Here is an 11,680-nt window from a genome sequence, read left to right on the forward strand (position 1 = left end):
CCATACCGTTTACGGGTTCTGGGAAGTCGGGGGGGGGGGAAGGAGCAGGGCTGTTGGGGGGAGGGGGGAGGGAGAGAGGGGTATACATTAGGCTAGACAAGAATTTGGTGGTAAACTAGAACTATTTTGATAAATTTTAAAGTTTGGGATGAAAATATTTTTTTTTTAATGGAATCACAGAAGTCAATCAATTCTGAAGAAGCCACGCTTAGCACTTGGTTAGAATAGTGTTAGTACTCTGGAGAGAGTAATTCAGGTAATTCGATTACAGGTCGGGCGTAGACTTGTAATCTTACAGACCAGGTCAATGTTTCTTCTGTATAGAGGAATATATTCTTTTTTTTTAAAGAAGTAAAAATTTCCAATGCTTTCAAAAAAAAAAAATAAAATGTTGGATAGCCATTTTGTCTGAAACGGTATAGGGTTTCCTGCCTAGGCAGGGGGTTGGACTAGAAGACCTCCAAGGTCCCTTCCAACTCTGCTATTGTATTGTATTGTATTTTTATGAAATGCCGCAATTGTACAACTTTTCCAAACCTAGCGCGGTTGCCGAAGAAGCAAGGAGAAATATCTGTTAACTGATAAATATCTACAGATTTATTTATTTTTTCAGCGAGAGAGAAATAGACCGGTGGATGTGTAGGGCACACTGGGGTTAACTTCTTTTCCATGCTGTTAAGTTCAAGGGTTAGATTGACCTTCCCCAGAGCCACTTACTGGGCCCCATGGGAGTTGTAGTCCTATCCAAAGCGAAGCAGCCCTTCTCCGTCAGTCTGCCACTTGGGGGCCCAGGGTGAGGCTGCTGTTGGTCACTCGGATACCGTACCAGCCTTCCCAGTATTGCGTGTCATGGCCTCCGTGACTAAATAAGATGTGTCGGACTCCAGCAGGGTAGTTGTGAAATGTGTGCGACACCTGAGCAGGGAAAACAAGTAAGAGGAGCAGGTGAAAGGGAGAAGTTTTGTCCAATTCCGTTATCAGATGCCCGTATTTTGGGGAAGCACCTTTTCCCCTCAAAAAAAAGAGGGTGAAAATCTGGGTGCGTCTTATACCCTGAATAGAGCATTTTGGGCCAACTGAAACCCTGCCCCCTTTGCAAAAATGGTCGTTGCAGGGGGTTTCGGAGGCTTGCAAAGTGCTCCAAGGCCTGGGGGGGAGGGCAGAAATGAGCAAAAAAGGAGCCATTTTTAACCCCCCCATCCACCAGGAGCACTCTACAAGCCTCCCAAAGCTTCGGCATGCCCTTTTTTTGAGTTGACAAATGGGCCATTTTTTGCTTGTTTCTGCCCTCCCCCCGAGACCCCAGGAGTACTTTAAGAACCTCCCAAAACTCTGCATGCCCCCCCCTTTTGATGTGCAAAAAACGAGACGTGCCGAGGGTTTGGGAGACCTGCAGAGTGCAAAAAAAAATTGTTTTAATTTACCTCTTCAAAATCATGGTGCGTCATGTTGTGTGTGTGTTACAAACAGCATCCTTATCAGTAGGACACTACTATACTTCTTAAGTAAGATCAGTCTTTCGCTTGTAAGATGGGCAGTGTGTAAGTTTAGCGATAAATAAAATAAACTCTGGGGTGCTGGGTGCTCATTTGCTTTGCAGAGGAGGAGGGAATTGGGGGTGGGAGAGGAGGAGGAGAAAGAGGACTGGGAAATTCTTGGTGCTCTGAGCTTGCTGGTTTTCTTGCAGACATTTCACTACCCAACTAGGCAATATCATCAGTGTTAGAAGAAATGGCATTTGTGGAGAGGAGGGGAACTGTAGGGTCCTTGGTGCTCTCTGAGTTTGGTTGTTTTCTTGAAGACGTTTCATGACCGAACTAGGGAACAACATCAGAAGGGATAATAAACTGAGAGCAAACCTCCCTCCTAGCACTGATGATGTTACCTAGTTGGGTCATGAAACACCTGCAAGAAAACAGGATAATTCTGGAATGTCTCGAGCAATTTCAACCAAACTTGGTACACAGATGACTTACTCTCTGGAAACAAATACTTTGGGGGGGGGGGGAGGGGGACATGTCTCCATGTGTGTGTGTTCCAGCAGGACTGAATTATATCTATAGTGTCAAGTCACAGTACTTTTGACAGTGACAGTGTGTACTTTGGATTCATGTTCCGTTAAGATACAGCCTGTTGTGCCTTAAAATGGTTTCTACTGAACAGCAAATGGAGTTACCATGGTTTAAGGCTTCAAGTACTCCACAAGGGGGCTCCCTCTAATACAGGATTGGGATAAATACACACCCGGGCAACGTCGGATTAACATCTAATTGCCACCCCCCCCCCAAAAAAAACCCTTTTGGCCTCTCGACTGATGCCACTGGCTGAATCTTGTGGGGGAGGAACTGGCCCGTGATCCCACCCGCTCCTCTACCTTGCGCCATTCTGCATCGCTCCACTGTTCTATCACAACCGGTTCCAACACAAACTCCTGGAGAACGATGTAATCTTTGGACAGGAGTCTCACACAGAGCTCATACTGGCAGCTGCAGTCGAAACGTGCGGCGAACCTGGGGGAACAGACAGGGATCAAAGGAATGTCAGCTCTTAAAAAAGGTCAATAAAAACGCAGGGCGTCCTCAACTTACAACCATGACAGAGTTCAAAGTTTCCATCATTAAGCGAGACAATAATTCAGCCCGATTATTCCAGCTGGCAGGGTCCAGGAGGAAGGCCTGCTGCGGCTCCTGCCTTCTGGAACATCTTGCCCCACACCCCAATATGAGGTTGGCTCCCAACCAGGGGTGGGATTCAGCCAGTTCAGAGCGCTTCGGGCGAACTGGATGCTAATTTTACATCTGGTTCGCCGAAATGGTAGTTGCAAGGACTGGCTGGCCTCGCCCACCCCACCCCTCCACTTCCAAGAGTCTCCAGGTGGCCTGTTTTGGATGCCAGGTAAGTGCAGGGCCAGGACGGAGGTTCTGGGAGGACAAAAACCAGAAGTTCCAGAAATGAGCCTCCAGAGGAGCCCGGGGAGGCCATTTTCACCCACCTAGAGGCTTCAGGAAAGCCTCCGGAGCCTGGGGAGAGCAAATTCCCCCCCCCTGTGGTGCAGGAGACTGAGTGCGCCACATCCACCATGCCCACGCCCACCCAGCAACCGGGCAGAGAAGCAGTTGCTAAAACGGTTGTAAATCGAGAACTATAGTCTTTCTGTGTGAAAGCAAGAAGGTAGTCCTCAACTTAACAACTGTTCGTGTTAGTGACTGTTCAAAGTTACCATGGCACTGAAAAATGTGCCTTACGACCGTTTTTCACACTTACGACCATCCCTGCAGTCAGGTGATCAAAATCAAGATGCTAGGCAAGAGCCTCATATTTATGACCATTGCAGAGTCCTGGACTGTGTGTGTGTGATTCATTTGATCTCCTTTTGCGACCTTCTGACAAGCAAAGTCCGCAGGGAAGCCAGATTCCCTTAACAACCGGGTGACTAACTTATCAACTGCAGTGATTCGCTTAATGACGGCGTCAAGAAATGTCGTAAAATGGGGCAAAGCTCACTAAGTGTCTCACTTAACGGAAACTTTGGGCTCCATCGTGGTCGTAAGGCGAGGACTGCCTGTATTGCGCCCCCTGCTTTGACGGTGCTACCAAACACCACCTCAGCACTTGTGCTTCCCGTGTCCATCTGTCCGTCTGTCTGCCTCTCTTCCCTGCCACTCACCAGTCGCTCACCACAATATCAGGCCGGGCTTCATCCATCAACCGGTCCCAGTAGCCGTGATCCCGTAAAGTGATCATCTGCCCCTTCATGCATGAGCTGGCAAGGAAGAGAAAACCACCGGTTGTTACAAGCCTCCATCCTCATCTTTTCTTAATGGCTCCATAATCCCAGGCTGTCACGCTACTCACTCATAAGACGTCACAAAGTATTTCTGAACATGCGGAAGAAGGAAATTTCTTCCGTGATCTCCCGGGAGGTCCTCGATTTTCCAGCCGTTGCCTCCGTTCGATTCTTTCTTCCAGGCCTCAAAGCCTTCTGTGGCGGAAGAGAGGAGACACAAAGAAGAGGATGGCACTGCAGGTTGGATGCTCGGCACTTTGGAAACATTTCAAGGTAGGGAAAGGAGACCACCAGGTGGTTATGCCCTATTTTTTTAAACGTTTGCTTAGCCATGTTGAAAATTCAGTTTGGATCTCCTGATGGTCTTCCATCCTGGCCTTGATTTGATTTAATCTAGGATCAGACCAGAGCTGGTCAGGAGCTTCAGGGAAAATAACCTTCCAGTGGTCCAAAACCACACACCCCAAAATAGCCCAGCCCCCTTGACCCCCTCCTCACCTTCAGCACAGGGGTTTTTGATCAGGTTCCTCTTCAGGCTGCAGAGGAAATAGAAATTGCGCCAGTCCGGAATGGGACTGTCCAGTGGCTCCGGCCAGTAGCCCTCACGCTGGCACTTGAGCTTCCAGAGCGAAGGCAAGTCTACCAGCCCGCGCCAGAGAGAGCAGACCAGCCGGCAGTGACGCACCAGGTCCTGGGCGGGCACCAGCACCAGCACCGCAATCAGGGCGTCCTCAGGGAGGTTCTCCATGCTCGCCATCTGTGAAGAGAAAAGAGAGAGAAAAGAGGAAGGAAGGAAGAGTGAAAGATAAAAGAAAGAGAGAGAGGAGAGAGAGAAAGGAGAGAGGGGAAAGAAAGACAGGAGAGAAAGGAGGGGAAGAAAGAGAGGCAGGAGAGAAAGGGGAAGAAAGAAAGAAAGAGAGAAGAGAGGGAGACAGGAGAGAGAGATAGGGGAGAAGAGAGAGAACAGAAAGAGAGATGAGAGGGGTCAGAAAGGGAGGGAGAGCAAGGGGGGAGGGAGGGAGGAAAAGAGAAAGAGGGAGGGAGGGAAAGGGAGAGAAGGAAGAAAGAAAAGAGGGAGAGAAAGAAAAGAGGGAAGGAGGAGAAGAGAAAGAGGGAAGGGGAGGGAAAGAAGAGAGAGAGAGAGAGAGAGAGAGAGAGAGAGAGAGTGTGAGTGTCTGACTCGCCTTGGAGCTGTGTTGAAGCTGTGTTGACATTTGCAGAGGTAGAACCTCCCCGGTCAGGGGTAGTCTACTTGAGCCGACGATTAGCGAGAAGGGCGAGGCAGCCCTGCAGGGGCTCCAGCAGTCCCTGACGCAGCCTCCAGCTCCAGGCAGCGACATCTGGGGGACCCGGAGTTCTGCTGCAGGGGAAGGGCTTCCGTGGACCCCCACCCCCCACCCCACCCCACCCCACCCCACCCCACTCCAGCACCCACCCGGGGGGAGGGCAAGGAGGGCCCCCTCCCTCGCCCCTCCCCCCTCTCTACGCCCCCTCCCCGCCCCGCAGCTGGCGACTCCGCACCTGCCAGAAGCGCAGCAGATCCTCCGCGCATGCGCCGCCCAGGCGAAAGCGAAAGCGAAAGGAGGCCGGAATCCTGGCAGAGCTACTAAAAGGGAAGAGGAGCGCGGCGCTTCCCAGACTTCCGAGTTCCCTGGGCGAGGTTTCCCTGGCTCAGCTTTCTCTCCGCCCTTCGGACCCCCGACAGGGGCCGGCAAAGGCGGCAGGTGGGGTCCGAGGAGTCCCCCTCACCACCTCCAGGTGAAAAGAGCTACGGGAAAGGACCGAGGGGCGTCTGCGGTGGGGTGGTGGGAATCTCTTGCGGGGAGGGCGTGGCCTGTGGATTACGTCATCGCATGCAAATGAGCGGGATTCCCTTTCCCCTCCCCCCTTGGGAGGGGTCTCCTCCGCCCTTCTCTCTCAGATCCCCCAAGGAGAGCCGCGGCCACCGGCAATCCGGCCGGCTCCATCCAACAGCGCCGCTGAAAGAGTGCTTCTGAGCGTGTGCAGAGCGCCTCTTCTTTTGCCTGGCGTAATTGATTTGGGGAGGGGGGGGGTCTCCCATCGGAGTCCTTCATCGGTCCCTACTCGCCTTGGCTGCTCTGGAAAGCGAACGGCGGCCAGACCTGGTTAGAAGGGCATGGATGGGAGGCCACGAGGAGATCCCAGGACTGTGACTTTACCTGGGATCATGATCCTAATGCCAAGAGATGGGGGTCTTCCAACTCAGGCCCATCCCCAGTAAAGAGTGGTGGTGGGAAACCCCTCCGTATTCTCCCCCACTTTCCTCCTGGCCAACCCTTGCCAATGGGGGTTGGCATAGATGGCATAGATGGGGGTGTGTGTGCCCTGACCCCCTCCCCCCTCCCCTCTGCCTGGCCGGCGTCCCGTCGGAGTTACTTGCCTGCGACAAGCAGCCCAGCCCAGCCCCAGAAGGGAGGCGGAGTCTTTCGCCCGGCTCCCCCCAGAAACTGCCGGGCTGCTGTCTCACTCGCCACCCTCACCCGCCTGCCCGTTTGCAGCTCCTGGCATCGCCCTCCCCAATGGTAAGTGCCTGGAAACTCCCTCCCTCCTTCTCCCCTTTCAAACCCCCCAAAACTCTAGAAGCCCTTAATTCTTCTACGGGGGGGGGGGGGATTTAGTGCCCCACTCCCAAGTGTACAAACTTTGCAGAGCTGCAGGTCTCTTCGGCAGGGATTGGGTCAGAGAAGAAGAAGGCATATGGGTCGGAGACCCCCTCTCAAAAGGGACACAACTTCTTGATCCTTCTTGCTATGGGGGTGGGGGTGGAGGGGCTTTAGGATAGCCCCCCCCCCCACCCCACCCCAGGGACAGGAACTCTGCAAGGGGGAATTTGGGAAGGGATTTTCCAGGCTCGGGAGCAAAGAAGGACCAGGATAGATGCAGAGGGAAAGATGCAGGTTTTGGGAGAGGAGCATCCGGCAAGAAAGACTGACTCATCCCCTTGGCAGCCATGGCAAAGTGGATCTCCCATCCCTTGATCTCCCGTCTCCGAACAAAATCCCCCCCCCCCCCCGTCAGCAACTTCGATCGGCCGGAAAGTTGCCTCCGAAGGAAGGCAGATTCTATTCTCTCTTGATTGATTTCTGAGAGTGGCAACGGGGAGGGGTGGAATCCGCAGGATCTGAAATGAGCATTGATGCCAACCGCCAACCTCAATTTAGCCAAAAACCGAGGAACAAAGACACATGATTGCTACTAGATGTGGGCCAACTCCCTCCTTTTGCCCCCCCCTTCAAGGATGCCCTTCCAGAGCCCCTCCTGGTGCGGATCCTGGCCGGCCTGCCCGCCCTCGACCTCGTGCTGGTGTGCCGCCTGGTTTGTTCCCAGTGGAAGGCGCTGGTGGATGGAGGGGCTCTCTGGCTGCTGAAATGCCAGGCGGAGGGCTTTGCGGGGAAGGAGGCGGGCGTGGATGCCACAGAGAGCTGGCAAACTTTCTACTTTCTCCATAAGAAGAAGAGGAATTTGGTCAAGAACCCCAATGGGGAAGGTAAACAGGTACCAGCCCTAGCCATGGGAGCTGGGGTGGGGGGCAGCTCCTGAGCCAGATCTGGACAGCCCCCTCCCCGCTTGGCCCTTTTTCCTGAGCCAGGCACTCTGGGCCCCCGAGGGGAGACCCTCAAAAGGGTATCAGGAGGGTCCTTTCCCTCCAAGCGGAGGGAAATCCGTTGCCCCACTCTGTTTACGGGATGGGATTTGGGGCAGAATGAGCATCCTCTGAGGCTCTCCTGCTCGGTTTCAGAGGGTCTCCAGCATTGGGAGGACGTACAAAACGGCGGCGACGGCTGGAAAGTGGAAGAGCTGCCGGGCGATTTTGGAAAAGATTTCCCCAAGGAGGAAGTCCGCACCTATTTCGTGTCCTCTTTTGAGTAAGTCCATTTCGCCCTTTTCTGGGCATCTCTGGACGATGTCCACAGCGATGTACCCAGAGCTCAGGGAACCCAAGGGGAAACCAAAGCAGTCTGCTTTCCTTTTTTAAAATAAAAAAAACAGGTTTCTAGTCCTTGTGGTCAAAAAAGAAAAAAAGAAAAGGGATGCCAGACCTGGAAGCAACAGGTTTGATCCTTTTCCATGTGACTCTTTTGCTTCCTTAGCTGGTGCAGCAAATCCCAAATCATCGACCTGCAAGCTGAAGGCTACTGGGAGGAGTTGATGGACACCACCCAGCCCAAAATCGTAGTGAAGGATTGGTGAGTGGCCAGAGGTCCCTGAGCCCTCCCCCCCCGTTCCTCCCTGGGGTCACCCCTTACCTCCCAATTCCCCTTCCTCAATTCCTACTCTCAAAACGACGCTTTAGAGCACTGCACGCCAGAACAAGTAGACACAAGAACAGGTTTTTCCCCCCCCCGAATGCCATCACTCGGCTAAACAATGTTATAATGAAAGTGTTAAGAGTGTGCAGAGATGGACAAATTTACAAAAGGAATAAAAGAAAAGGTGGAAACAGAATATTATATGGCAGCGATGGATAACCTTTTTTGGCTCCCGTGCCAAAAGCGGGGGGAGCGCAGGGGGTTCGTGCGTGGGCGTGCCCATAATGCTATGCACATGCGCACAAACCTCCCCCCCCCTTTCTAGGAGCCTGGGTAGGGCGAAAACAGCCCTCCCCCCGGAGGCTCTCCAGAGGTTTCAGGAGCTTCCCTGAAGCCTCTGGAGGGTGAAAAACGCCCCTACCAGGAACCCAGAAGTTCAGGAATGTTGACTTCCGGTTTGCTCGTAGGGCCGTTTTTTGTCCTCCGGAGCCTTCAGGGAAGCCTCCTGAAGGCTCCGGAGGGCGAAACACGGCCCTACGAGCAAACTGGAAGTCTGTTCTTGAACTTCTGGTTTTTCGCGGAAGGAAGCCTCCGGAGGGTGAAAAATGGCCTCAAAAGAAGGCCGAAGTCAATTGGCCAGTGTGCGCATGTGCGCTGGAGTTGACAGGGCAATGCCTCGCGTGCCCTAGCAAATGGCTCCGCATACCAGCTGTGGCACTCGTGCCACGGGTTTCGCCATCGCGGTTATATGGTATGGAATGAGTGGTAGAAATGGCTAGAGGACAGATGTAAAGATTAAGGAAAGGCTAAATGAAGACGACACAGGAGTTAGAAATTAGCCATGTAGAGGTAGAAATGAACAAACATGTAAATGGAATGAAGGACTGTAAATTAAGGAAGGCATATAATAGTATCATATGTATAGAGAGAGATATATAAGGGGGGAGAAGTACATTTACAATGGATGTATACTGAGGTGGAAATGTTGTACAGAAGGAAAATTTATCTTTTTTTTTTTTAAAAAAAACCCTGTTTAATAAAAAAAATATTTTTTTTTAAAAAAAGAACAGTTTCCCCCCAAACGCCATCCCTCTGCTAAACAAATAATTCCCTCACCACTGTTAAACTATTTACTAAATCTGCACCACTATTGATCTTCTCATTGTTCTGATCACCCATCTCCTCCCACTTATGACTGCAGGACTGTAACTCTGTTGCTGGTATCCTTGCTATTTACATTGTTTGTTTCCTAGTAGGATTCGATTGCTTATTTGTACCCTATGATTATCATTAAGTGCTGTACCTTATGATTCATGATGAATGTATTTTTTCTTTCATGTGCTCTGAGGGTACATGCACAAAAGTTCCTTGTGCGTCCAATCACACTTGGCCAATAAAGAATTGTATTGTATTGTATTGTATTGTATTGTATTGTATTGTAATGTAATGTATTCTATTCTATTCTATTCTATTCTACTCTGTTCCTGTTCCTGTTCCTATTCTTTCTTTTTCTATTCTTTCTATTTCTTATTTATTCTATTTTATTCTTTCTCCTATTCTATTCTATTCCTATTCTTTCTATTTCTATTTCTTATTCTATTCTATTCTTTATTATGATATTCCATTCTATTCTATTCCTATTCCTATTCTTTCTTTTTCTATTCTTTCTATTTCTTATTTTATTCTATTCTTTCTCCTATTCTATTCCTATTCCTATTCTTTCTATTTCTTATTCTATTCTATTCTTTATTATGATATTCTATTCTATTCTATTCCTATTCCTATTCTTTTTTTCTATTCTTTCTATTTCTTATTTTATTCTATTTTTTCTCCTATTCTATTCTATTCCAATTCCTATTCCTTCTATTTCTTATTCTATTCTATTTTTATTCTGATATTTTATTCTATTCTTTATTCTGATATTCTATTCTATTCTATTCTTTATTCTGATATTCTATTCTATTTCTATTCCTATTCTTTCTTTTTCTATTCTTTTTATTTCTTATTTTATTCTATTCTTTCCCCTATTCTATTCTATTCCTATTCTTTCTATTTCTTATTCTATTCTATTCTTTATTCTGATATTCTATTCTATTCCTATTCCTATTCTTTCTTTTTCTATTATTTCTATTTCTTATTCTATTCTATTCTTTATTCTGATATTCTATTCTATTTCTATTCCTATTCTTTCTTTTTCTATTATTTCTATTTCTTATTTTATTCTATTCTTTCCCCTATTCTATTCTATTCTATTCTATTCTATTCTATTCCTATTCTTTCTTTTTCTATTATTTCTATTTCTTATTTTATTCTATTCTTTCCCCTATTCTATTCTATTCCTATTCTTTCTATTTCTTATTCTATTCTATTCTTTATTCTGATATTCTATTCTATTCCTATTCCTATTCTTTCTTTTTCTATTCTTTCTATTTCTTATTCTATTCTATTCTTTATTCTGATATTCTATTTCTATTCCTCCGCCAGGTATGCCGCTCGGTGCGACGCCGGCTGCCTCTACCACCTGAAGGTGAAGCTGCTGTCCGCTAACGAAGACGCGGTGGCTGAATTTGAGAGCGAAACCATCGCGGTACCCCAGGACAACGAGGGCGAGTGGGCTGAGGTTTGTCCCCGGGAAAAAACACCCCCCCACAAAAAAAAAGCAAAGGGGGAGGAGAGAAGGGCTGGCCAGGCCTTGTTTTCCGGCTCCTGTTCTCAAATTGGGCTGGGACCCTGCTCCCCCCATCCCCTGGGCCAGGGGTGGGTTCTGCCTGGCTTTACTGCCGGTACGCTCATGCCCGCACTGGATGCACAGTTCAATTAAAATGGTTCTGTGCATGCGCAGAACTAAAAAACAAGATGGCGCCGACAATGGGGGAACCGGTTCGGGGGCGTGGCAGGCCTGGGTTGCTGCTGGTTCCAGTGACCCAGGCCGCCATACCACTACCGGTTCGGTTGAACTGGCAGGAAGCCACCACTGCCCTGGGCAGAGGAAAGGGGGCTGTGGGAGGCGATGCATCAAACTCTCTGCTCTTTCATCCGAGTTTTCTCTTTTCTCTCCCTGGCTTAAGATCACTCACACCTTCGCCGATTACGGTCCCGGCGTGCGCTTCGTCCGTTTTGAACACGGCGGTCAGGATACGGTGTTCTGGAAGGGCTGGTACGGCGCCCGCGTGACATCCAGCACGGTGGTGGTGGAACCTTAGGCCACCATGCAGCAGCCTGGCCCCTCTGCAGGAAACCCTCGCTACAAAAATGATGCTTAGGAATGGGCAAATCTCACATGGAAAGCAAAGCAAAGCAAAGGAAGTCCCATCCATTTATCCAGCAAAGAAAGACTCCTTGGCCATTGTTTAACCGTCCCTGCATATCCATTTGGCCAAGGCGTAAATAAACACAGTTTCCAAAAAAAAAGTTACAGCAGTGGCTGCGAACAAGAGAAACAGATCTCCAAAGTTGGAGGGGAAGGAGAGGGGGAGAGAGAGGGAGGGAGGGATAGAAAGAGGGAGGGGGAGAGATGGAGTGAGGGATAGAAAGAGGGAGGGGGAGAGAGGGAGGGGGAGAGAGGGAGGGATAAAAAGAGGGAGATGGAGGGAGAGAGGGAGAGAGGGAGCGAGGGAGGGAT

At 49.6% G+C, this 11,680-nt stretch overlaps 2 protein-coding genes across 2 annotated transcripts; one reads left to right on the forward strand and one right to left on the reverse strand.

Moving 5' to 3' along the window:
* Positions 1-574: 574 nt before the first annotated feature.
* LOC116518223 (F-box only protein 6-like) lies at positions 575-5,465 on the reverse strand. The gene is made up of 6 exons (XM_032231490.1): positions 5,309-5,465; positions 4,286-4,544; positions 3,856-3,982; positions 3,668-3,763; positions 2,375-2,510; positions 575-915 (listed from the first exon to the last, which is right to left on the reverse strand). Exons 2-6 carry the CDS (start codon positions 4,542-4,544, stop codon positions 769-771), a joined length of 765 nt encoding a protein of 254 aa, XP_032087381.1. The 5' UTR covers positions 5,309-5,465; the 3' UTR covers positions 575-768.
* A 714-nt stretch (positions 5,466-6,179) lies between these two features.
* On the forward strand, positions 6,180-11,433 carry FBXO2 (F-box protein 2). Its single transcript, XM_032232128.1, has 6 exons — positions 6,180-6,330; positions 7,046-7,295; positions 7,548-7,674; positions 7,900-7,995; positions 10,543-10,678; positions 11,127-11,433. Exons 1-6 carry the CDS (start codon positions 6,328-6,330, stop codon positions 11,259-11,261), a joined length of 747 nt encoding a protein of 248 aa, XP_032088019.1. The 5' UTR covers positions 6,180-6,327; the 3' UTR covers positions 11,262-11,433.
* Positions 11,434-11,680: the final 247 nt, after the last annotated feature.

The sequence above is a fragment of the Thamnophis elegans genome, chromosome 15, assembly GCF_009769535.1.
Source record: "Thamnophis elegans isolate rThaEle1 chromosome 15, rThaEle1.pri, whole genome shotgun sequence".
Classification (NCBI taxonomy): domain Eukaryota; kingdom Metazoa; phylum Chordata; class Lepidosauria; order Squamata; family Colubridae; genus Thamnophis; species Thamnophis elegans.

Bases quoted from the DNA above. Each gene is read 5' to 3' on its own strand.
- LOC116518223 (XM_032231490.1), bottom strand. From the start codon at position 4,544: ATGGCGAGCATGGAGAACCTCCCTGAGGACGCCCTGATTGCGGTGCTG. The intron at 3,983-4,285 runs GTGAGGAGGGGG...CTTCCGCCACAG, and splicing joins CAAAAACCCCTGTGCTGAAG to AAGGCTTTGAGGCCTGGAAG. The intron at 2,511-3,667 runs GTGAGTGGCAGG...CTGTTCCCCCAG, and splicing joins GATATTGTGGTGAGCGACTG to GTTCGCCGCACGTTTCGACT.
- FBXO2 (XM_032232128.1), top strand. The intron at 7,296-7,547 runs GTAAACAGGTAC...GCTCGGTTTCAG, and splicing joins CAAGAACCCCAATGGGGAAG to AGGGTCTCCAGCATTGGGAG. The intron at 7,675-7,899 runs GTAAGTCCATTT...TTGCTTCCTTAG, and splicing joins TATTTCGTGTCCTCTTTTGA to CTGGTGCAGCAAATCCCAAA.